We start from the raw sequence: 26,171 nt of genomic DNA on the forward strand, positions 1-26,171 counted from the left end.
TTCGGATCCCCCGCTCCCCAGAGTGGAGCGTGGCCCTGAGCGTGGGCTGTACAGAGTGGGTCCCCCAGCAGCCGAGCACGGAAGGGGGACCGAGAGTGGATGTGCGGGACAGATCCGGGGACGGCAGCCCCAGCCAGGGGGTCGGGGCCAACACCGACCTGCTGTAAGTCACGGCGACAGTGAGAACCATGAGGGCACGTGCTGACCACAGTGCCTGTCTCTGGGCTCCTCCCCCGGGACCCAGAACCCCGTCTCGTCATGAGCAAAGCTGAGATCAGTCCGCGGAGGGGCGTCCACGGCGTGACCGGCACCCATCAAAACCATTACGGTCCAAACAGCAGGGAAAGTCTAGAAACGCTCCCAGCCCAGAGGGGCCTTGGGAGATGCGACGCTTCCTGTCATGTGATGTCCTGGGTGGGACCCTCACGAGAAGAAGAGACCCATGTGAAAACTTAAGAAGTTGCTCGTGAGGACCTTGGGTAGCAATAATGTAGACAGACCTGGGGTCCATACCCGTGCGAGGAGTTAACATCGTGGGAAACCGGGTAAGACGTGTCAGTTTGTAATGCTCTTACAACTTCTCCGTAACTCTAAAACCACCGTAAAATAAGATAGTTTGTTTAAAAAAATAACCTTCCTGAAAACGTTTAATTATTGATTAGAAAATCAACTAAAACTACGCTAAACTCAGATTATTTGCAAGAAGTTGCCTCCGTCATGGCCGTGGTGTTCTGACGGTTCTCACGAACGTTTCAGCCAAGACATGACATCCCAGAATGCCCCGGCTCCCCGGTTGTAACCGGGGCTTCCGATCGGAGGCAGGTGGCCCTGGAAGACACCCAAGGAAGACAGTGTCGCGAGTGTCGTGGGTGTCGCGGGTGTCGCGGGTGTCGTGTCTGTCGCGAGTGCAGGAATCAAATCTCAAGCATCGATTTCCCAGAGAGCTGGGCACGCCGCTGAGCCTGGGGTCCCTTAATGCGGTTCCCACCAGTGATCATTTCAGCCCCATTTCAGGCTCAGCCTCGATGCTAAAAGCAACTCTATTGAATATCTTTCTTCAGGTGTCCGCGTTTTCTACCTGGGAGAAGGAGTTACATAAAATCGTGTTTGATCCGCGCTACCTCCTGCTGAACTCGGAGGAGCGGAAGCAGGTAAGGCGGGGACGAGGCGTGGTGGGGGGTTCCGGACGCGCACACTTGCACGGCGCCCCCCGTCCCCACCGGGGGATGCTTGCCTGTCGTGTCGTGTGGTGTCGCGTGGTCAGAGGGGAAGGACGGTTGCAGACGGAGCGTACTCGCTCGTGAGCTGGTGCGTGGGAGCGGTGACCGGGCCGGGGAAGGTGACCCCACCCCTCCCTGTGCCTAGCAGACCATCGGGGGGTGACCCCACAGGGGAGACCCTCCCACCCGAGGATGGGGCTGCCTGTGCTGGGAACACGGACCACACCCCGGAAGCGTGTGTTAGGGAGACCTACGGTCATATCTGATCACAAGGACGGAGAAGGGAGGAGCAGGGAGAGGGAGGTCCTAGAACGCGGGTCCCCAGAAAGCTCAGGAATGCATCACAGGACAGTTTCACCTGACAAGCCTGCCCTGGCTTGTTGACAAAGCGAGTCACGGAGCCAGTACTGCTTCCCAGATGAGGCAGAGGGACAGAGGGACGGGGCAGAGGGACAGAGGGACAGGGCTGTGCCGACCCCAGGGGAGGGGCTGAAGCCATGACGTGTGGGCCTGCACAGCTCAGCCAGGGTCTGGCGGGGGAGAGGGTCTCCCCGGAGCCCGGCCGGAAGGGCCCTGGCATCAGTTCCAGAAGATCTGGATGCACTTGTCTCCGGTTCCCGAGGCAATCCTGTCCCTCCCTCCTGCACACGGAGAGCGGATCATCAAGAACAGCCCCTGAAAACAGAGGGGCCCGAGAGTGATTTCAGCGGGGGGCTGGGTCACCACGGTCTGTACGGGGTCAGGAAGGCCCGGGAGTCAGAAAGGAGTCAGAAAGGGCTCTTTTCTCTTCCTTTCTGTCATGGCGTGAAGTTCCTTCAAGCCCGTGCTGGGATGACCAGGGAAGCGCCAGGAGAGCCAGGCAGAGCCTCAGGACTGCGGACCCTGATGGTCCCAGAGATGGCAGAGCCTCCCTGCTACTCCCACCCCCAGCGCAGCCTTGTGCTTGGGATGGCCCTAGACTGGCCGCTTTAGAATATAGACCTTGGACCTTTCACAACCTTAGAATTAATGGTCCCTGCACTGCATTCCCCGTGAGCTGTATTTTCCAGAAAGAAACATTTAAAAATGTAGAAAATGTGCTAGCAGTGGCTCCAAAGAAAGAAAGAAAGAAAGAAAAGAGTCACAACAGAGCCAGACAAGGTTAGATTATACACATCGAATCCGAAGAAAGCGGCAGACGGCAATCACCGATTCTGTCGCACCCTTTTGTTGTGATATTAAGGACCAAAGTCTGACTACTTGACTCTGAAAACAGGTAAGAAGCTTGTTTCTCTGCGGCAGTGAGGAGCGCGCTGGCTCACATCTGCCGACCATCCGCACATCTGTAGGCAGTCAGGACAGTCCTCTCCAGTTCACGGGGGTGTTTGGAAGGCATTAACCCTTTGGGGGAAGCTGAGGAAGTGAGGCTACCTGCCCTCAGAGAAACAGCCCATTTATGGCCTCAGGCTTTCTTCCGCCTCTGAGCGAGTGGGGCGTACGGGGCACAGGTGGCTGTGGTGTTGAGTGGTTCCCCCGACCCGGGGTGAGGGGAACCCATGGAGCTGTCCTTCCAGCCATGGCCAGAGCAGCAGGTGCCAGGCAGGCGGGCTGAGACTCGCGGGGGGCCAGGACCCCAGGCCCAGGCCTGGACATGCGCTGGAGACCGGTCAGACTGGAATGTCAGCTCACACCAAGTACTCCCTCGGACCCCTGGGAAGACCCTGCAGGCCTGTATCGATAGCCTATAGCTTGGCTGCGGAAGCCTGATGGGGAAGAGCAAGAAGTGGCCTCTTGAGCCGCCCAGGCCAGCAGCGCCAGAGAGCCCGTGACTGAGTGCCGAGTTCATCAGACAAACCAGAGGTGGTCCGGGGAAAGGCGGCCATGGCTGTGCGCACCGGTGCTGGAGCGCCCCTGGGGAAGGAAGCAGTACTAGGGCCGTCTGAACACCCAGTCCTACCTACAAAGGCGTGGGCGGCTTTTTCCTGGGGGAGCTGAAGCTCCTGGTGGCCCATCGCCACCTCGCCGCCACCAGGGTGACGGGGGAGAAGTGACTGAGCCCAGATTAGGGGTCGGACGGCACCTCTCAGACCCATTTCCATGGTGACAGAGAACGTTCCTTTTTTATTACCATAGATTGTGCCATTAGGAGGTAAGAGTGAGGGGGACCTCTTTTAAAAAGTCCTGCCCCACTTGAATGAAAGTAGCACCACGGGTCGAAGAGGGAAGGAGACCCATGCGTTGGCTTAGAGCAGCCTCCGCGGAGCAGCAGCCCCAGGGGGAGGAGCGAAATCGGGTTCGCTGGGCCGGTGGTTCTGGCACCGGAGAAGCGGGGTCCCTGCAGCCTCCGACCCCGCAGCCAGGCAGGGTTTCTTCTGTCCAGATTCAAAACGAATAGAGCGAAACTCGGACTCGCGACGGAGCCCCTTCTGTGTGGGGGATGAGCCTGCCTTCGCCTCTTCTAGGAACCTAAATTGTAAGACCACTGCAGGGTTAGGACACCACCGGCCTAGCGGGCGCGAGGAGCGGACCCGGCTCTCACTTCGACGTACAGGCCCACCCTTTCGGTTTCCGTCCTGCTCCTGGCGCCTCCCGTTGAGGCTGACTCGCCCGGAGGAGAGCGGCTTCCGTTTTCCCAACCCCGTTGGGCCAGCGGTTACAGAGAGAACCGGAGAACGCCCCTGCCGTGGCCATGGGGGCGCGTCCCCCCTCCCGCTCTGGGGCAAGTGGGCGGGACACCCCAGAGCCAGTGGGTCAGACTCACGCCTGCTGTGGCCAGGGACCGGGCTGGCTCAGGAGTGCTGTGTATTGGCCTTCTGTGATCACACGTGCGATCTTCACGATCTTTTTATTTACGTTTGCACACACGTTGGCATTATCTCCAGTGTTTTCTCTCGTAAGCTCTCAGGGCTCCCACAGCACAAGGTCCCCTCTAAGCTCTGATGCATAAATGGCGACTTGCCGTTGTTAGAGCAAGGAGCCGCCCTGGTCCTGGCGAGGGAAGATCCTCCGGGACAGCAGCAGACAGGCTCACGGCATGGTGCGGTTGTGTTGGCGGCTGGTTTTCAGTCTGCACGAGCTACAGTCCCAGAGTCACCGGGGCACCTGCCTGACAGACCATACTCGTACCTTTAGGCTAGGGAATGTGGTTTTCCCTTTGGCTTAGCTTGCAAAACCCACCTCTCGTCAGACAGGGGCTAGTGCGGCAGCTGAGCATCTGGCCTGCGCTCGGGGGGTTTACCTAGAGGCTCCTTGACATGCCCAGAGGAGGCCTCCTGTGTCCGCATGCACCCCCGATGACCAGACCCCACGCTCACAGGCAGTCTTCTTAGGGACTGGAGGGTGGGGAACCAGAGATGCCAGGTTGACTCTTTTCACGAAGGTAAAATCATATTTGGAGACCCAAATACCATTCTGTTCCTGAGGAATCAACTAGAACAGACGACACAATCTGTCGTGTTACTGGGACTACCAGCGGCGATGTGACCGTCAGCCAGACGGTGTGACCGGATGAGCTACTCACAGCCTTCCTAGACCAGAACCATGGGGGCAGCGGGGCTGGGCGTCTGGAACCCTCAGTAGCTCCCGTGGCCTCGGAACGGGGCTGCGCCGCCCATCCTGCACCTCCCCGGGCAGGGCTGATTCGGGGTTTGACCCCGAGATGGCGCCTCGTCGGGACCCAGACTTCATCAGGCAGACACTTGTCTCATAGCGCTGAGAGTGCCTCCCCTGCAAGGCTCCGGCCTCAGCCCTAGCCGCTACGGAGAAGAAGGGCCGAGCCACAGGCCCTCTCGCCGTGCTTTCGTGCTGTGTTTGAAGCCCAAGATTTCCTTTCTGATGCGCAGCCTCGTAATATCTTTCTTGTGTGTGTGTTTTAAGATATTTGAACAGTTCGTCAAGACAAGGATAAAAGAAGAATACAAGGAGAAGAAAAGCAAACTGCTGCTCGCCAAAGAAGAATTCAAAAAGCTTCTGGAGGAGTCTAAGGTGTCACCCAGGTACGGAGACGAAACAGACGCCGGGCGTCCCCAAGGCCGGACGTTTGCCCGTGACCGCAGACGGCTCTCATGGTCTGGGTCTGTTAAACCGCACACCCCAGCGGGCCCTAGACACCACGAGTGTGATGGCGGCGACCCCCTGGGGAGGGAAGCCGTCTCCTCCCTGCTGAGGGGGAGTGAGCCTTCCAGTGGCCACCGTGCTCCCTGCCCCTCCCCACCACCTGCGCCACTGTCCCTCCGTTCCGCTGCCCAGATGCCTGGTTTTCCAGCCTGACCCCACGGTCTAAATGATCAGCAGGTCAGCACTGGGGAGGGGGTCTTACTTCAGATCTAGGGATCAGAGACTGAACACACAGGCCACAGACAGCAGCAGGAACACGAACCACCCCCACCCCGCTGGCTCCAGATGCCTTCCCGGTCGACTGGAGTGCAGACAGGAGGTGAACTCACTGGAGTAAATGGGCCTGGTAACATTGTTGCCAAAATGCACATACAATAACCATCACTCCCACGAAATAGAACAAGCCCACAGGGGGCTGACGTACGTGGACTTCACTGTTCTTAAAAATTAGCTCCCGTTGACTGATATTCAAAAACTAATGAATGTGCACTACTTCTGAAATGACAGAACTATCACTTTTATAAACAAAAAGTGTGGTTTATTTTCATTTGGGGTTAGGACATTAGGTCTAAGTGGACACGTATGTGTTAGTATTTTATAATAATCCCTTAGTACAGCATCGTTTTTTAAATAGATGTTAACTGACGTTGCTTTCTATGAAGACCTATGCGGTGGGAGATTGTCCAGTTCTCCGGGTCGGGTTGGGTTCTGACAAAACTGTGGGAGTTTAAAGAGCAAATATTTTCTGAATGGGAGAAAATGTAGCATGAATGATCCCCATCACAAAATGCTAATCTAGAAAAGCAACTGTGCCTCTAGACATTTGTAATTGTGCTTTTCTACCATTAGAGATGAGAACACCGGCTTTTCTGTGTCCCCCACATGGTGACTCTAGGAGAGAGGAGATGATCTGGGGCCCCTGCGTCGGGGCAAGCCTGCTCAGCCCCTCCTCAGTGTGGCAGTGGCTGAGGCATCACACGTTTCTGAGCTTCTGGTCTCAGGTCTCATCTGCAGGCAGCACAGCTCCAGCAGGCTCCCTGTGGGGTGCAGGCAGGGAAGCAAACTGCCTGGTACCTGGAAGGAGCTTGGTGAAAGGGAGGTCCATCACCACCACCAGCACCACCACCACCAATACCACCATCTCTACCATCACCACCACCAGCACCACCATCACCACCACCATCGCCACCACCACGTTCATCACCACCACCATCATCACTGTCACCATCATCACCACCATCACCACCACCAACATCACCATCATCGCCATCACCAACATCCTCATCAGGAACATTTACATAATATTCTTGATCTGTCCATTGGTGAAATGTTAACAATAAGCCAACACATTTCCCTTCCTCTGATGAGAACAAAAGAGAAAATATTCAGAATTCATTGAGCAATTAGGAGAATGATCACACACACACACACACACACACACACACACACACACCCCGGGAAAATGAGTGACTCCCGTGCGCATGTCCTTTTCTCCCTGCCGCTCCCTGCGCCTTCTACTAGATGTGCGGCTCGAGTCGCTGCACGCTGGATGGGCAGGTGAGCTCCAACAGACCATCTGAGCATCCCCGGAGCCTCTCAGTGCTTCTTAGCTCTGACCCTGTCCCCACAGCCACACGGAGAGCCAGAGCCACCCCCTGCCCAGCTCTTGGGGTCTTGGGATGGGGCTGGGAGCCACAGGGGGTCGTGGTCGTGACCGTGGCAAGGGCCAGGAAGGATCCTGAGTGTAGGGCGAGGCTCCCCAAACAAGCCACGCTGCCTTCCAGTGGTGACCAGTGCCGAAGCAAGGATGGGCACGCCAGGCCCAGGGCCAGCAAGAGTGGCCTGGGGCAGCCAGGAGATGAAGAGAGCCACGGACAGGAGGGGACCCTGGCAGCCACGGCAGTAATGGGCACAGGTGGGCGGTGGCCAGCTCTGAGGGACAGAGGCCAGACGCTGGTGAGACGGAGCCATAGCAGGGTTCAGGGGATCAGGTCCCTGCCAGTCCCTCCAGCGGGGAGTGACATCCAGCACGGGAGCAGGTGGGGCAGGGGTGAGAGGCCACAGTTACAGCCTTCAGTCCCGTACCTGCCCCATGCCCTGAGTGTCCCCCAGCATCCCGCCCCGTCTCCGACCTGCCCCACGTCCCGGCCCTGCCCCACATCCCGGGCCTGTCCCCAAACTGCCCCCCGCCGCTGCCCCCGTCCCATGGCCTGCCCCATGTCCTGCCCCCGTCCCGCCATCTACCTCATGCCCTTTCCCTGCGGCCGGATGTCAGCCAGATCTGGTGAAAGGGGCTGTCCACCGCCAGGCGATGCCAAGAAACGTCACACCCACCCCCGGGGCAGGGGTTTCTCAGGAAAACTCTTGTTTTTCAGAACCACATTTAAGGAGTTTGCGGAGAAGTACGGCCGGGATCAAAGGTTTCGACTTGTTCAAAAGAAGAAGGACCAGGAGCATTTTTTCAACCAGTTCATCCTTATCCTTAAGAAACGGGACAAGGAAAACAGACTCAGGCTACGGAGAATGAGATGAGTGTGCAAGCGGCGCGGCGGGCCAGGTGCGGGGCGGCGCGGGGCGCGGGCGCGGCTGCTCTCCGAGGGTTACTGTTTCATATTGAAGCTCTTTTGTACGACGTTCCGAGTTTGACGCATTTCTAACCGCCGTGGTAGGTCGCTCCCTTAATCGTTTTAATTATGCAAATTCCTTGTAATATATACAAATTATAAATCTGCTGCGGGTTGTAACTCAGCAGAAACATCTATAACCGTCTCCAGGCGTTTTCATGAGTTGAGCCGATTATCTGAAACTTTTCTGAAAACCTTCGTGCGTCCGCGATGCCGAGCTCCTTCCGCGAGTGTGCTGGGTCTCGGTCCCGTGTTCTGAGTAGTAGCCGTAGGACATTCATCACCAATCATAGTGACGACCGTGAGCATCTCTGCACGTGGACCCTGGACCCCTGCAGGAGTCGACGGGCATCGCCTCGTGCCCGAGGGGGTGCCGGGCCCGGAGAGGGCGGCTGCGCTGCCGGAGGTCCTACTTAAAATGGAATTATTTTGTACAAAATCATCATATTAATATTTGAGTTATTTTTATTGTAATGCCCAGAGTTTGCATGAGATTTTTCTCATCATCTTTGTATAAAAAGAATTTTAAATTTTTTTTAATTAATAAATATTTTAAACCAGTGTGGCTTTGTGGTAAGACTTCTCACACGATCTTCGGCGGCAGAAATGTGTTTCAGGAAGGACACTGTGTCCTGAAAGACTCGTGAAGACGTTGGTGTGTCCGTACAAAGGCTGAGGAGGACGCAAACTAAAATCTTGCTTTTTAGGCCCTGGGCCCGGGAGGGGCCGCGTCGGCCACAGCCCAGCTACGGTGCCTCTTAATCGTTGTGTGTTTATCACGGGGTTCACGGAGCCTCTCTTTGGAGGGGCTGCAGGTGTCCCATCCTCGCCCAACCGGTGCTTGGCCAGTTCCACCCCACGTATTCATCACACAAACAGGTCACGGCGGGTCCCTGGGCTCGGCACCGGTGCAGAGAGCATAGCTCCTGTGTTGGTTCCGGGATCTGGGTTCTGGGGCCATTGCTCAGGTCCAGCCGGGACCCCGTGGCTTGGGCACCCAGGGCGTGAGCTGGAGGCCGACGCCGGGAGACAGACGCTCCCTGAGGGTCGGGAAGTAGAGACGGCCTTGTAAACCAAACAGAGAGTTTTTAATGTTATCTGTTTATTTTCATGTCTTTATTTCTCCGGTGGGCAGCAAAGCCAGGCTTCCTGAGCGTCCGTGAAGCAGAGCCCGCTGAGGGGTCGTACAAAGCTCCCAGAGAGGGAGGGGGCTGGAGAGGTCGCCCAGAACAGAGCAATTTAATGGAGAGAATTATTAGGCTGGAGTGCGGCCCTGGAGTAATGCGGCTAGTGAGCATTGGTACCCCGGAGGACCAGGAGTAACAGTCATCACCCCCAGGGCTCAGAGCGGTGCCTGCAGGGGAGCAGGTGGGGCAGGTGCAGGCCCCTGCCTCTCCCGAGCCGTGCGGAGCTGGGGAGCTCGCTGGATGGGTGCAGCTGTGGTTCCGGGAGGGCTGGAACCCTCCCCCACAGTGTGCCGGGGAGTTTCTCGTGGGGTGGCGTCGTGCAGGGCACGCCTCTGCCCAGCAGCACCCGGAGAGATCTCAGGCGGGGGGGCTGCTGGCTGCGCGGGGCTCGGCACGGGGAGCCGGGGACGAGACGGAGCGGGGGCTTCCGGACACCGTGAGGCTCACACGTCTGCGCCCCTCCGGCCTGCTGGACCGTCCGCTCCAGAACCGGTTGACTTACCGCTGGCCCTGGTGGAGACTCACTGCCTGGCAGCCAGCACAGAACCATGGCACCGGCCCCCCAGCCCTGAGCTCACTGACCCACCGGCGTGAAGTGGACCCGCGCGGCGGCTATGAGCGGAAGACGGGCACGACACAGGCAAGGCCGGCTCCGGTGGTCCTCGGAGGCGTGCGGGGCCCCGTGCTCCCTCGGCACGACACAGGCAAGGCCGGCTCTGGTGGTCCTCGGAGGCGTGCGGGGCCCCGTGCTCCCTCGGCACCTCACTCCCCGGCTGATGCCCGTCCCTGCTGCCCGCAGACCCCTCGTCATCCGTCAGCTGAGGGCCAGAGCCGCGGCCTGGCCGAGGGGTCGCACGTCCTGCTGTGGCTGCAGCCCACCCTCCGCGAGTCAGGTGTGGCCCCTGAGAGCAGGCGGACGCACGTCTCTCTGGGGCGGAGCATGAGCTCTCCTGAAGGACAGTCCTGTTAGCTTCCCTGGGAGAGGACGGAGGGCCTGCGGCACGGATCCCCACTGATCTGCGGGCCGGGCGGGCAGCCCCCTGGTGGGGGGCTTGGAAGGCACAGGATCGGGCCATGGGCGACAGAGAGGTTAGGGGAGCATGGGCGGGCCCGGAGCTGGGCGTCCACACGCCCCGGACCCTTCCTACGAAGCCGGGCCGGTGTCTCCCTCACCAGCTGGTTCTTGCTCAGTGTCCCACACGGACCCCTTTCCCGGTTCCTCCCATGACGTCCTGTCACTGTTAATGGGGAGCAATTCATCTTCACAAAATGAATCTCTCAGAGGCCGATTCTCCTTCCCTCCCATGACCACAGTCCATGCCCTTACGGAATGGCTCATGTACGGCACAACTTCCCACGAAGTTCCTTCTCGACCAAGACCTTCAGTCTAAGGGATAGACGTTGCCACCATAGGCTCATGGCCACCAAATTCACTGGCCCTCGCCTCCTGAAGGCACAGTGCCATCGGCGGGACCAGGCCCTGTGAGGGGGGTGGTGTCCTGTAGGGGAGTCACCTACTGGCTTCAAACCAGCCATCTCCCTGGAATCACGGTGCTTGACTCTGGTCACCAAACAGGGGACGTGGGAGTGGCCCCTCATTATTGTACGCAATAACCCTTGTCCCGACAACCCCAGGCTTGGTGGACTTGGAAACCCTGTTGCTCCAGGGCAGAACCCACCACCTTGGTCCGGTTCACAGAAGCTGGGATCCTGGCCCTTCTGACTCCTTATGGTGCTAAGCCACCTGGGAGAGAAGGCGGTGGCTGTGCGTGCTGGGCCGTCATCCCAATTCTTGAAGGGAAGTTATGCTTCTGGTATCTCATGGGGATGGCGGGACAGGGTCAGGACCGAGGCGGCTCCCAGGCACCTGGAGAACCACTCCGCACCCATTTGGGGCTACCAAAGACGGAGGGCAGGTGGGGAGGAGGCGGAGGTCCGCCGCGCCAGGAGGGGGCGGGGGACACGGGGTGCTCGGCCGACGGCACGATCCCCAGCTGCGGTCCCATGACCCTCCGGAAGCAGAGGTCGCAGCACCCTGTTCTCACGTGGGTTTTTCTCTCCCTTCCTTGCTCCCGTTACGTCACATGGTCCGTGACTGTTGTCGCCGCTGGGTTTCAGACACGCGACTGAGTTAATGAGCCTCGCCTCGTGAAGATGGAAACCGGCTGGAAGGTCGGCCACGCTGGGGCCGCAGTGTGGTCGCCACCCATGAGGGCGAGCGCTCTGCAGGGCCCCCGGGCAGACTCTCTCCCCGACACCCTCCCCCTGCCTGGTGGCCATGGAGCGTGTGCACAGCACAGCCCGTCAAGCTTCCTTCCTGGGGCTCAGCCTGGGCGGGTGCGGCCAAGCTCGGGGGCTGAGGGGGCCTCCTGCAGCCACGACTTCCGCCCAGGCTCCCGCCCTGCTCCTTCAGACCCGTGGGAGGCGGCCCCCGCACCGCTTTGCCCGGGCACATGGCGTCGCATGCCCACCCGGGATCTGGTCCTGCGATCCTAACGCCCACGTGGACTCTGCTCCGTCACTCAGACCCCAGGCCGTCCGTCTGCTTGCTGTCAGCGCGACCTGGTCACGACCATCACGGCTACCGTCCCCAGACTCAAAGAGTAGTTCCCCAGACGCGGAATTACCGCAGCAACGGGACCAGCAGGGGACAGAGGGCATCGTGCGGTCCTCACCGTGGTGCTGGAGGAAGGTGGAAAACCCAGAACCCTGGTGCCCAGACACACAGGCGCCCGTCCGCCTCGACGGAAAGTCCTAGACACTCACTCAAAGGTTTGGGAATATCCATTTCTGTTCACAGAGCTGTGATTTTGAATCTAAGAAAATTAGATTATTTAAAGTCGTAGACAGATGACCCTTCGACACCCACGGTCACGCTCGTCTCTCGCCGGCTGTCCGCCGGCGAGCCGTGGGAGGTGGCAGGTCCGCTGTGGCGTCCTCAGGGAGAAGACCCAGAACCAGCCGGCGTCTGCGTGTCTGTGTTTCAACACTTGCCCACTCGGAAGGCTGCAGAAGCCATTCATCTCTTACGTCTCCCCCGTGAATCAGCGACATCATGGAAGGACCGCAGACGAAGATGTCGTTGAAAGGGTAGTTCTGCCTCCTGTGTCGCACTTACCTTTCCTCTGAAATGCCACCGGGTAACTTGGGTTAATGCCATCGTGACCTCTGAGCTGCTGCAATCCAGCAGGGAACTCGGAACCTGTCCATCAGCTGCATCCAGACCAAACGGCAAGCGCAGGGTGACGGGTCCTTCTGCCCCCGTATCAGACCTCCGTGTCCCACAGGCCTCAGTCCTCCCAGTCCTCACCCCGGCTCCAGGGCACGTCTGACCAACCTGTCCCTTTCCCTGCCTCCCAAGCACCAGGCAGCCAATCCCCGTCCTCTGGACCGAGCCCTCACCCAGCTCTCCCGCCCACACCGGCTCGGCGGAACCGGGGCCCTGGACTGGGAGTCCTTCCTTCCGCGATGACCTGTCTCCCTCCCCACCTGACCGTGTGCAACGCCTTCTTGGTGATGCCACGCCAGTCACCTCCTCCACCGGGGAGCACTTCTGGCCCAGGACGGAGGTCCCTCCGAGAGCTCAGCCCCTCAGCCCTGGGGGGGTTCTTCAGCCCTGGGGGGGGCGTTCCTCAGAAGGGGCCGGGCTCCGGGCAGCAGTGATCCGGCTGGAACTTGTGAGTCAGAAAAAAGGAGAAACCCAAGTGGACTCATTCCTGCTGGTTTCCTTACTGACGGCCGTGACGATTCCTCCTCCTGAATTCGCTCGAGGTCTCTCCCCTTACTAAGTGTGTGGTCCCAACCGCCTGTTTTCCTGGGGCTTCATTTGGATGACCTGCTTCAAACTGTCCACAGCGATAGTGGGAGAAAGTGGTTCATTTGTCTTTTCCCCAAATACTTACACTTTGTTTTCATTTTCCCCACAAGGTATTTGCAATGTGACCCAAGTCAAAGCATCCCAATTCCTCGGGAAAGGCTGTTGAGGTACTGGGGTGATGCCCTCGTGGGGGTCGGTGGGGGAAATGCTCGGAGGGGAAGCGTCCAGAACCACCGCGTGCTGGGCGGGCCGTGCGGAGGCGGCAGGGGAGAGAGGCCGTCAGGCGGGCAGGGGTCAGACGGCTGCTCTGGCAGGGGAGTGGAATTTGAGGCAAACAGAATTGTTTCAAGGGAATTCGGGTGATGTTTGTCATGGATACAACCCCTCTCTGCCCCCACTTCTTTTTTTCCCAAGAAACAGTCTTTAAAAATTCTACTGCACTTAAAAAATACGGTTGTTGATGCTCATCAGAAAAACGTATGCTCGATGCAGGAAAGCAACAGCACGTGGACAAGGGCCCCATCGACAAGGGCCCCGTGGGCTTTGGTGGCTCTTCCCGGCCACAGCACGGAGCAGCGCCCGCTCCGCTCTGGTACGAGTCTGTGGTGGACTGAACCTCCCGAAATGCCCCCCCCCCCGACACAATCACCAGTGCCCTTGGGGCACGCTGCCACTGCTTTCAGGGGTGGGGCTGGCGGGTCTGCGACGCCTCCAGCAAGAATGTGGCAGAAGCGCAGCGGTGGGACTCGGCAGGCGCTAAAGGGGGTCCAGACTCCCCTGCTGTCCCGGGTCGTGGCAGCCTCCCTGAGGGCCACACGGGAAGGGTGGACAGAACAGCTGTGCTCATCAGGCCTGGCTGGGTCTCGGGGGACGAGCAGCACCAACAGCCGGGTGCGGAGCTCCTGGCCTTTGAGAGGCAGCGCGGACCCCAAGGAGAGCAGACCTCGGCTCCCCGGGTCCCCCCGAACTGCAGCCCAGCGGGCACAACAGAATGTGCCCCTGTTCCAGGCCAGCAGTTGGGGGTTTGCTCTACTGTTCGGGAAACAGGAACATGGTCCCTTTCCGAGCGACGGGGCTACTTGATCTCTGAGTAACGGAAATATTAATCACAGCAGATAATCCAATGAGCTCTCGCTCTGGGCCGGGCTTCTCTTCCTTGCCTCGTCGAGTGTCCTGACAGTCCCCGGGGGAGCTTGGTTACCGTTCTCGGTTCACAGAAGATCCGAGGTCCGGAGGTGTAAGCAATTGCTCAAGGTCGCCTCTGTCCTGGGGCAGCCAGGAGTGAGCAAGGGTCTGTCTGACTCCGGAATCTGTGCTCCGAACGCCCCGGGCCTGTCCCCACCACCGAGGCTCCCCCGGGATGCATGGGACTCTACTTTGTGCCCAGGCTCTACTGGAAGGAAGCTTCGTGCACGGTTCACAGACCGGTGGGGGTCAACCCCGTGATCAAGCCGTTACTGCGGGTGGAGGGGCCCCCCTGGAGCGCTCGGCCGAGTGAGCTGGAGGAGAGAAGGGATAGGAACGAGATCCAGAGACTGAGCGGGAGTGGGGGGCCGGAGGCCTGGGGTGCAGGCAGAGGGAACAGTATGTGTGGAGGCTCAGAGGACAGGAAGCAAGATGTGCCCGGGGAACGGCCAGTGGCCTCCTGACAGACTGTGACCTCCTCCGAGGTTGTCTTACCCCGAAGACTCAGCACCCCGCCCTGCCTCGGGGGCGACTGAAGGAGCAGAGCCCGGCCGGCTTCCGGGAAGCCTGTGTGGAGGACGTGCATGGAGGGGACGGTGACATCTGTAAACCACCACGGTCAGTCATCTGCGCCACGGCTATCCGCGAGCTCCCAGGTTGGGCGATGGTCAGTCACCAGCACAGAGCACAGGACAGGCAGCCACACAGATGGGGCCTTGCCCCTGCGAGCTTGACGCTGGTGTGGGGAAGGCAGACCAGCAGAAACAGGCAGATGGCGCGGTCACTCTGGGGAGTGTCACCGAGGGAGCAGGGGCTGGAACAGAGGGTCTGGGGCTTGTGGCCCCTGAGGAGAGTCCACAGCCATGGGGCCCCGTGAGGCACAGGAAGGGACAGGGGCACAGCTGGGACCTGGGCTCCGTGGGGGCGGGACAGCGGTGCACCTGCCATGGGGCCTGTCTTGGGAGGACAGAGCAAGCCCAGGACTCTCTGGCAGGTGTGGCCTCTGTATTGTATGGTCCCCCGGAGGACACTGGGCCACCAGGCTCCCCTCTGTGGTGTGCGCCCTCTCTCATGGGTCCTGAGTCTCCGTTTCCGTCCTGGACAAGAGATAAAGTAGCATCTTCCACACAGGCTCTCTTTCTCCCCAGTTCTGCCAGCATCGTCCACACGGGCTCTGTCTCTCCCCAGTTCTGCCAGCATCGTCCACACGGGCTCTGTCTCTCCCCAGTTCTGCCAAACCTCACTTTGCCCTTGTTCCCGAGAAGCAGGAGGGGCCGTCACCAGGTGAGAGCCGAGCTTCACGGCGTGTTGAGTTGGGGAGCGCGTCCCCATATCGTCCCTGCCCTGCCCTCCGCCGCCCAGGGCCGGGTCCCCATGGGTGGCTGTCAGCACCTGGAGCCGAGAAAGCCAATGGGCGACTTCCAACCGACTGATTTCCTGGAACTGGATGCCGCTCTGACCCCACTCCTGGTCTGAGCAAGCCCGGCGCCCGGCAGGGCAGACACGGGAAGCCCGTTCTCCGGACTGTCTCCCCGCCACCTCGCGCACGGGCCCTGGGCGTCTCAGGTGCAGCTCGTGTCGGGCATTATGGGGGGATTTGCAGTGGGCTCTGGGGCTGTGTCTCCCCCACACGCACGTCTGGGATCGGAGGATGCAGCTCCTTCTCTTCAAAGCCTGGCGCAGGCCTTTGGCCTTGGGCGCTGGAGAGTGAGTGGACGGGAGTTGTGCAGAAATCCAGGAACGGAGCCCACCTCCGCACAACACCTGCTGCTCCCCGCCCAGGACAGCTGGGATGCTGCCCCGGGCCGCGTCGTCGGCCTGGGCTCTCTGGGCAGCTGCTCTGAAGCCTGAGCACAAGCTTCTAGAAAAAGCCCCGTTACCGCTGGCGCTGGAGGAGCTAAGACGGGTCTGGGGGCCTCTGGGTGCTCCTGCGCTAGCCGGTTGGCCCTAAACTAGAGCAGTGATACGTCCCCACCTGGCCCCATCCTGACGATCCCAGATTCTGCCCCAGACTGGCTGATGCCCAAAGGACGATGGGGTTTAGACCTGCAGCCGCACCCTCGGTGGACAGGATGCTGCGCCCTGACCCAGCGCTGGCCTCTGCGTAATTCTGCAGCCTCCACGCTCAGAGAATCTCTGTGGGCCCCCGTCTTCGTCCCCAGGCTCCCTGAGGGCTCTCCTTCACCGAGCCCCTGCTCCCCTTCTGGAACGTGGTCCCCAGCAGGCAACGCTGCATCCCGGGAGCCGTCTGCGCACAGGTCAGGACTCCTGCCGCGTCTGCGCTCACACTCCTGGGCCCTTCTGCCTCCAGCCCTCGTCTGGGCCAGCATCGGGGCTGCTGGTAACACTGTAGATCCTCCTGCGGGAGAGGCAGACGCACCCAGGCCAGCACGTCCCAGCGAGAGGCCCGCTTGCCCTCATGGCGTGAAGAGGCCGGATGGCAGGCTCCGCCGACCACGCTGGCGTGAACTGGCCTGCCGGGGCCAATGTGGCCAGAGCTCTCAGGGGACCCTGAACTTTGCCATTCACTGTTTCTTAAATTTGTAGTCAAGCTGGGGTAGGGAGGAAGGCAAGGGGAGGGTCACATACTGTCTGAGCCTCCTTTTCAGAAATGCCACTGAGGGGTGGTGACAGCCCAAGTGACCGTCCTTCCCCACAGTGGCCAGCAGCCTGCGCGCCTCTTCGCTGCTCTCAGCAGGGATGCTGACCTCCCGGTCCTGTCCGCAGGGTAGCCTCATGCCAGGTCCTGCCAGCACGGGCAGCCCAGCAGGTGTGCAGGTTGGGGTGCGTGCGGGCTCACAAGGGGCACACAGCTTCTGCAGGGCTCGGCGGGCCGGCCAGAGGGCCCACTTCCCTCGCTCCCCCGTTCCCGAATCTCCTTCCTCTTCATCTAAATGCCGTCTTGACCCGAGCTCTCCACACTCCCCACTGCGAGAGACGGGAACAGACAGCCCTCCCCATGCCCAGCTCAGGAGCCGTGAATCATCTTCGCGTCCAGGGCTCTGCCCCCGACGACGCATCCCAGCAGGTCGATCGCAGGGCTGGGCGTCCCAGGCAGTATTTATACCTGCGGGTGCATTTCCATCAGTGGAAAGAGCCCCCCCCCACACACACACACACTGTGCACACCCGGCTGCTGCCGATCGCCCGATGCGGCGTTTACCCAGAAGGGACCCTTGTCTTTTCATCATGGCCTTTTTGCTTTTGCTGCCCTTACCTTTGACGTGGTTACCTCTAGCGGGGTAGCTCACTGGACACAGCTCGGGGCCGGGAAAAGACTGTCTCACCCCCTGCTTCCATGTTCTGTCCCTCTGTCTGGAACGGCCGAGGGCAGGGCCCCAGTCTAAGGGGAGGCGGAGTGAGGACTGGCTGGCCAGTCGCGGCACAAAGACATCGTAACGTTTTCATTTCAGGGGAGTCAGGCTGAGCTCGCAAGGACAGTATCTCCTTGGCATTCGAGGGACATTGAGACCGGGGCCAGGGTGGAGCCCTGCGGGGCCCGTGCCCGATGGGGGAGCTCGGAGCACACGACAGCCGCAGCGGCGCAGTGACGAGCCGGCCGGGCCCGGCTGCTTCCCCCCACCGAGGCCAGCGCCGATGGGCATGCGTGGGTATGTACATGCGTGCATGTGCTGGGAATGCACGTGGGCGTGCACACACGTGTGCTTGAGCAACATGGCCCCAAACGGTCCTGCTCCATCCGCCCACCCCCGCATGGACAGTCCTGCCCTCAGAGCCGGTGAGACCATGAGTCTCTCCACAAAACGCTGGGAACATCCGAATTTCGGATTTTCCGTGTGCCCTTCCTTGGATGTGGGCCCTGGTCTTGGCCCTGTGGAGAGTGTCATTTGGAAGGTGACCTCTGCCTTGAGTGGACAGAAACACAGGGTGGCCGTTTCCAGGAGAGGACAGGCGACCTTCCCATTGGGTCAGAGAAAGCATGGCTCGGAGTCTGCAGGGATGGTGCTCGACCCAACAGCACGCCCATCCGAGACGGGTCTCTCCGCTTCAGTCCTCTGATTCCGTCTCAGGGTCTCCAAAGGTGGGCGTCCCACGTGCTTCTCTCAGTAGGTCGCCTGCCGACAAGATGTGTCAAGGAACGTGTCCCTTCCGCTGCCCTGGGACTTCCGCGACCTCCCCACACCCGCATTTAACACCAGCATCCGGCCCACGGCCCGTCGTTGTAGCTCAGACTAACGGACTCCGAGTACTCTCTGGATCCAAACGGACTTGCAGACCTACGGCCGTCACCTGTCTTCGGCTTCGTGCCCTCCCTTGTAACAGAGTGCCTTCCACGACAGGACAAGAGACATCCCGCAGGGCTGGGTCTAAGCGCAGAGCCCAGCGTGTTGCTCGACGTGGCCCGGGCCCTGGGTTTGGGGAAGCCGCTCCTCTGTGTTGCGTCTGACCCTTTCCCATCTGGCTGGGCTTCGTTCCAGACAAAGCAGCCGAGCCGGCTCTTGGCACCCAGGGCTGACAACTGTCGGGGTCGGGGAGCGTCCCATAGCTCATGTTCACTGCCACTAAATTTTGGCTGAATCACAGGGCCAGGGCCACAATGCGAAGACATAAAAGAGGCCACAAAACACTCGGGACTGGGGGTTTTATTTAGGACATAAAAGAAATAGTTATCACAGTCCTACACACCATAAATATTTCTTGCCACATGCATTATCACTTTGCAGCTTACGCCGTATTTTAGAAATAGAAACGGCCCATAAAGGCCCCAGCCATTCTGCTCTGGCTACACCAGCGTGGCCCGGCCACCGGGAGGCGGGACCAGCGTACTCCGCCCCTTCTGGGCAGCATCGCACAGGGACAGCGCGTGGCCGGTTGTTTCCTGTGCTAGTTCCTCAGCCGGCCTGAAGCCTGGGGGCCGAGGGGTTCTCTGGGAGGTCCAGACAGCAAGCCCTGGGCTCCTGGCTTGGGACTCCCTTGTTTGGGGGGTTCACAGGCGGCCTGAAGACCGGCCACCACACCTTGTCTCACCTGTGGATGCAGAACAAGTCCCACGTTGGGATATGCAGTGACAAATCGCAAGTACTCACCCCGTTATGTCCCGGGGGCAGGAATGGGACCAACAGAGCCCCTGCTGGCTCAGGAGCTCACAGGGGTGCTCGGCAGCCACCGGCACGTCCGCCAGGCCGCCGCAGCGCGTCACGCCCTGGGCACGGATGGCGCTGGAGCAGCGGTGCAGCTCTGATGTCTTCACAGCCCTGCACGCTCTCCTGGCCGTTCCGCGTTGAGGCACCAAGTCACAAAATCCTTACACAGACCCTCCAGAGAGGCAAGACCACTGCCCGCATTTCACAGATGAACGAACTGAGTCAACAAGAGGCAGTGAGCGCTGGGCCTGGGCCGGGGCACCAGCAGGCGGCCTCCAACACCCAGTGTCGAGCCACTGCTTCGAGGGACTCCCCGTGTAAGGTTAGCAGGTGACATCATAGAGGCTCAAAGCCTGCGTCTTCTCCAGCCCCACCAGACCCTCGCGGTATCCTGTTCTGATGCCTTCTGAGGCTCAGGCAAGAGAAGTCACCTGCTCAGAGCCACAGATCCAGCAAATGCCTGACCTCCGTTTCCCTCCAGGGCTGATGGGTGGTCAGTGTTGTTCAGATAGAGCCTGTGCGGTCAGAGTCAGGTGCTCAGCAGGCGAGCTTGGGCCAGCTGCTGAAATTCTCAGAAGCTCATGGCTGCACAGCGCCAGCTCCTGTTGTGCGGAAACCTACGGAGAAGAGGAGCCGCGGGTGTGGACAGCTGGACAGGACGGGCTTGGGCCAAGTCACCTGCATGGCCAGAAAGCGTCCGTTCACTCCTGACGCCCTGGCCCCTGGGAAAGGACTCTCGGGTCTGGGCTGCCTCGGGCATGGCCGGTGCCCTGGACCCCTGGAGGCAGAGGGTAAGGACGGGGGCGGACGGCCCCAGCCCGCGCGGCCGGGAGACCAGCTTTGCGCCGTGACTGCCGCACGTAATTGTCCCTGCGAAGGTATTATTGTTATCCCATTTTCCTATTATTCAGGCTGATAGGACAGAGAATGTGGAACCTGACGGTGTGCCGTATAACGTATTAAGCCAGGAAGGTCTTAAAATTAAAACATTTAAAAAGAACTATCTGGGGAGGCAGTTAAAATCCATTTAAATCCTTATCAAATAATGAAAATATCTTCAGGAAAAAAAATCAGCCTCTTAGCTATGTGTTCCTTCCAACATCATCGTGTTTTTAGCTTAAGTCTAAAAACAAATTTACATGAAAATATTTAGGATTTGGAAGTCCCTTTCGGCCACAGGCTGAGAAAGCGGGCTGCTGGCAGAGTGAGCTCCGTGAAGGTCATGATCAGGGAGGGCTCGCTGGCTGTGGGCTCAGCCTGGTGACCCCTGCACCCCAGCGCAGGGGCCAGCAGCACCCTGTTCTCCTGGGAGAGCTCTGCTTGGCCAAGCCTGGCGGGCCTCAGGTTCCCCAACCCGCAGTGGGTGAGGGTTTGGATCCCATCATTTCTAAGCTTCCTGCTCCGCATTCCAGAGTTCTCCGCCAAGGTCAAAGCCAGTGATACAGGAGACTGTACCATTGGCTGAGCTGGAAGAGCTTTCCTGGGGTCGCCGGCAGCTGGGGGCTCGCGCACCTGCTGGCTGACCTTGCATACTGCGGTAGCTCCCACAGGCTCCTTCCTCAGGGTTCGCCACACACTGCACTCGCTTCTTGTCCAGGTTAGGGGCTCAGCATGGAGAGACGGCCTGTGCCGGGCATCTGCTAGCCCCAGGGACCAGCTTCCCGTCCCCCTGCCCAGCCTCCATGGCTGTGAGCTCAACCTCCTGGGATAAATGCCCCACCTGTCACTTCCAGAGGTGACAGAGGTGTGGCTGAGCCCGGCTCCCACGTGTCCACGGCACTGGCCTCCCTCTGCTCCAGAGACTCAGCAGGAACCTCAGTGCTGGCTGCACTCACAGCCACCTGGGATTGGCCATTACAGACCCAGCCACGCAGCAAGCCCCCACCCCCAAGTTCTCCCAGGCCCAGGACCAGAGGTGGTCCCACTCTCTGTGGACCCACCACCCCTGTCCACACCGGGCTTAGATCCCTGGATGACAACCTGGGCCTGCCCCGCCTCTCCCTCACTGTCCCCTCATTTGGTTTTGTTTGGTTTTGATTTAGTCCTTACCCTGGTCTGCAGAGGAGGCCCAAAGAGGCAAGGTGACTGTCACAGGCAGGACTGGGGCTGTACCCGGTGCTCTACAGGCAGCTGAGAGCCCATGGTCCTCGTGGGTGCTACACTGTGGTGTGTGTCCATGGCAAGCTGACCAGCAGCCCTGGGGCAGTGGATGGGGTCCCCACCCCCCACAGTCTGGGGCCTGATGAAGCCTCTGTGTGAATTTCATGACCTAATCACATTCCCAGCCGTCCTGGCACCAAACAGAGCAGTAATGGGGCGGGGGACACTGCTGGCCAGCCCTGTGATTGTTGGGGCCGCCCGGAAACTATGCATTTCCTGCAGGCACTGCCCATCCCTGGGGGCTTCATGCAGGAGCCAGACAGGATGGAGGGACACAGGGGCAGGGACACCCCACAAGGACCTTTATCCTCTCGTGCTCGGAACAATGCTTCCGTGTGCTCAGATGGGCACGTGGGATGCTGACCGGAATGAATTGGGGCCCTCAGATGGGGTTTTTCAAACACATGAAGTGTGGACCAAGAATCATGACCCCTAAACCCCACACCTCCATCAGGAACCACCAGACTTTGAAGTGGGTTCCTTGGGTGCTCCCTTCTGCATGCAGTCCTGGACCTCACACCCCCACCTCTTGGATTCTAGGGTCAGCGCCAACAGAGGGGCACCCCCGAGCTCATGCGAGGCACCACGGCCACACTCTGGGGCATGACCTGGGCCTTGCAGACTGCGCCCTGGTACCTGCTGGAGTCTCAGCATGGAGAAGCCTGCCCCCAGGGGACTGGGCATAAAGAGGCCACGTCCCTCTGTCTCGTCCGGTTGCACTGGCTGGGAACAGCCGCGGGACCCGGGAACTGCTCTGGGGACCAGCATCGCGCCCTTGGGGCCGGAGCCTAGACCTCACCCTCACTCAGAGAAGTCACGGTGCCCACCGGCTTCCAGCAAAGCCATGCGCGAGGGTGCTGCCTCCAGCCCACATAGCTCCAAGCCGGTGTCCTCCGACGCCCAGGGGAAACCCACCACGCTCCGCAGGCCGGGTCCTCACGCACGGGCCGGCTCACCGCGACCTCACCGCATCGCTCGTGTGGCACAGACGTGTTGTCCCGGAGGAGTCGGACATGGAGCCACCGCCTGGGACCCAGGGAAGGCGAGACTCAGCGGCAGACGCAGCCCGTCCACGTGAGCCCCGAGGGTCTAGGACGGCACCTGGCCCGCGCGGCTCACGCTCTGCCGGCCTTCCTGCGGTTTTCCTGATGTGAGAATCAGCTACTCAAAACATAAACTTGCGATAAAAGTCCAATAATGAAATTAGGACAGAATTCACGTCTTCAGACATGTGCATTGATAACCTCATCCTACAAAATGTTAATTGAAGGATTTTTTCTTCTGCGACAGGAATGCAGTGAGCGCTGGGTCAGCCGGAGTCAGGGGCGCGGCACAGAGTGTGGCCCGCAGCCCCTGGCCCAAGAGCTGGCCTTCCCGGGAACTGTGGGGTGCAGTTTTCTCTACCATGGTCTGCCGAGCCCTTCGGAGCTCGCCCTTCAGAGCCACAGGGCTGCCTGCTACGCCTCCTGCACCTGGACGTGAGCGGAGGCTGTCGCCCAGGTCACGCTGGGGCCCGCGTGTTCCAGCGTGGCAGTCAGGGCTGTGTCTGCCCGCCGTCGGGCGTCAGAGAGGGCTACGGAGGTGGGTGCCCAGCCCTGGCCGGGAGGAGCCTTCGAAATCTGCCGTAATGCCAGCACTCGCTCCCTGTGACCAGGGTCTCTTGTTAGGAAGTGCTCCGAGTCGTCTCCCCATCAGAACAGGGAGTGGTCTGGGACAGGGATCTGGTGCGTGGAAGGACATGGCCTCTCAGCCCACCCCCGCCCCCAGGGCAAGCAGGGGACCAGCTTGATTCCAGGTGGGATCCTCGCCTCTGGCCTCCCTCCCCCCTTGGCACAGGCAGCCTGGGTGCCAGTCCTTGGGGACTACCGTCTTGCAGGGGCAGACGCAGGGACACCCTTCCCCCTCCAAGAGAGTCCCTGGAGACTGAGGCCCCAGCCAGGGCACCTGCTCCGTGGAGCTCTGAGCCTGCATTTCCCCGGAACATCACCCGTAATGCCTCTGCTACAAGGTCGGGACCATCTGGGAGATCTGGCCAGGACTGGGTGATGGTCCAGACCACTGGCACTCGCACAGCACGGCCTGGGTGTGCGTTTCTGCTCCGAGAGCCCCCCCGGGTTCCGCACCCCTGCCCACCCTGGAGAATGCAAACTTGACATCATTTGGGGCACAGAAATTATTAAATGCATAAGGTCCTTTTGAAATATTAATTTTGTTTGCCATAAAAATGTTTGTAATGAGCACATAAACATGGAACGTGGTGTGGCTGTTGTAGAAATGTGATCGTGTGCGTGTAGATGCTGCTGAACAATATTACGACCATATTTTTCCAAGGGACGTGGCTTAGGAGGCAAACGCTTCCGAAGAACCTCCCGCGGGGCACTGGAGACCAACCACAGCCGGGGACAGGGGGCAAACGGACGGCAGGGCGGCGGGCAGGAGCGACAGGGCCACAAGGCACTGCCATGGCCTGCAGAGGACACGGCTTTCGGCAACGCGCCCAGAGTCTCCGGGTCCTGCAGAGCCCAGCGCGGGTCCAGGCCACCTGAGGCCCGAGCCCCTGCTCTCGGCCGGGCTCCTCACAAGACGCACAAGGTCCCTGCCCTTTGCCGGTCCTGCCGTCACCACACCCCTGGACACAGGCTGTGCCCTGCCCTCCCCGTGCCGGGAGCTCAGCGAGGGACACGTGCCCCTGGCCCCTGAGACCCTGCCTCTGGCACTGACAACCCCTCACCCCGTGGACAGAAGCCAACGTTCTGAGAGGGTCCCTTTCGGCCTCTTTTCTCTAGAAAAGAGAAAAGTTGTTCTCTAGTCGTTTGTGAAGCTGTTTCAGTGCGTGACAACCCGCTGTCACCTGTGTCCCTCGTGATGCTCAGGCCGCCCCAGCGTTGACCAGCGGGTGGCGGGCGGGGCGGGCGTCCGTGTCCTCTCACCATCTGCTCGTGGCTTTTCGGGAAGAACGAGATGTCCCGGCTTCACCCAGGGCCCTGCGGGGCTGGGACCCAGGATCCCCGATTCACTTCGATGTGCGGAGAGAGGAGACGATACGGACATGTCTGCGACTGCATCAGCCAATTATGGGATTTTATGTGTATCGTTTTCATTTGAAACTGGATCTTTAAAGTCATGGTTCATGCTGACCCCTCTGTCTCCAGGACAGGCTCGTCCCACATCCCCCGCCCGCGTTCTGTCCCCTTCCCACTGCCGCATCATCACACGACGCCACACACACCACATAACACCTCCCCCAGCCCCGAAGAGTTACCCAAACCTGGTTGCTAGAGAATGTGACTTTGAATACAATCAAAAGTGAGAACAACTAGGACCTTCGGGGAAAAGAGCTTCAGATGTCGTAATCCTATGGGGACCGGCAGAGTGTGATGGTTTTGAAAGAACGGGCAGGTCAACGGAACGGGCTGAGACCCAGCTACACCAGGGCTCCGGACGTAGTGGGAACCCCCGGTCAGTCGGGAAGGGGTGCATCTCTCATGTACTCCACCAAGCAATTTCTTGGTTTGCAGAAAAAAGACTAGGAAAAGGGAAAAAAAAAAAAGACGTTTGGGTTTTTACAGTACGTGGTTCTATAACATAAAAGCTACATGGGCTCAGACAAAGACGCTCGGCCCACAGGAAGGGAAAACGAAGGGTTTTAGGAGATTATTCGAGATCTGGACGGGCAGGAAGTGGCAGATGTGTTTGGTTGAAGTATGTAAACAATAAAAAAAATCACAAGAGGATAATTTATTTCTGGGTATGACTAAATGAATATTTAAAGCATTATTTTAAAAGCATATTAAATGATTTGCCAGCCCAGGGGCAGGGCTCAGGAAGAGAGCTACAGAAAGGCGGGACAAAGGGTCGCCTTTCCGAGAGGCAAAAACTCGTGAGCCATTAATTAATCAAACGTCTGCAAAGTAGCCCAAGGAAATGAGTAGATTATTTGCAAGATTATTGATAAACAAACATAAAAACGACTTAAATTGGCTGGTGGATGGGGAGAGGCAGCTCATCCCAACAGTGGGACGTTTGCTCCTTACTAAGTTAGTGAGGTTCACAAATACTGAGAATGTCGCGGCCCCTCAGGGGGAGCGCAGGGCGTTCCAACGGCCCGGCCCGTGCTCTCTGACTCGCGCCGTGCGGCGGGGAGGTTCCTCGTCTCCGCGTCTGTCCTCAGGAAGCGGTCTGAGCGACCCTCAGGCAAGCGTTCACAAGACGCTCATCACAATATCATCCGTAACAGCAAAATAAAGCAAAAATCGTACGTCCCAGCACAGGGGAATAATTAACGTGTGCTAGATCATACAATAGATAATTACATAACCACTAAAATAATTCTTGAAAATTGTCAACGCCTCGTAAAAAATTTTACTACATAGTATTAAGTGGAAAAAAAATCTGGATATAAAACGCGTCTGCCGTATAAGCTCAATTATGTAAATATATGTGGTTAAGACCAGAAGAAATGCAGATGAATTCAACAGCACTTACCCCTGGGTTACGGTCCCGTAGGTCTTTAAAGCATGTTTCTTCTTTTCATTTTCTCACAAGTATGTATCACTTTCCAAAAATAATAGAAAGGCAGAGAAAGCCAGGGAGCGCCTCCCCTAGAGAGCAGAATGGGGCCCTGCAGCTGAGCGAGCGAGGGTGCTTGGGTTCAGACCCCGAAGTCACCCCGTAGGTCGGCTCCCCCAAACCGTAGGTCTGCTCCCCAAAGTCGCAGCCTTCATCAGCCTCCTGCAAAATCGTATCTTTCCCTTCGGCTCTCCGTCGACCAGAGGAGC

General features: G+C 59.3%; 1 protein-coding gene across 1 annotated transcript in view; it reads left to right on the top strand.

The window, feature by feature from the left end:
* TCERG1L (transcription elongation regulator 1 like) overlaps window positions 1-8,480 on the top strand; it is a 170,570-nt gene extending 162,090 nt beyond the window's left edge. The window contains exons 10-12 of the mRNA XM_059172575.1: window positions 1,062-1,151; window positions 5,076-5,194; window positions 7,691-8,480. Coding sequence (XP_059028558.1) covers window positions 1,062-1,151; window positions 5,076-5,194; window positions 7,691-7,847 — 366 coding nt within the window. The 3' untranslated portion in view covers window positions 7,848-8,480. The remainder of the gene's footprint in view (window positions 1-1,061; window positions 1,152-5,075; window positions 5,195-7,690) is intronic.
* Window positions 8,481-26,171: the final 17,691 nt, after the last annotated feature.

Source organism: Mustela lutreola, chromosome 4, assembly GCF_030435805.1.
Source record: "Mustela lutreola isolate mMusLut2 chromosome 4, mMusLut2.pri, whole genome shotgun sequence".
NCBI classification, from domain to species: domain Eukaryota; kingdom Metazoa; phylum Chordata; class Mammalia; order Carnivora; family Mustelidae; genus Mustela; species Mustela lutreola.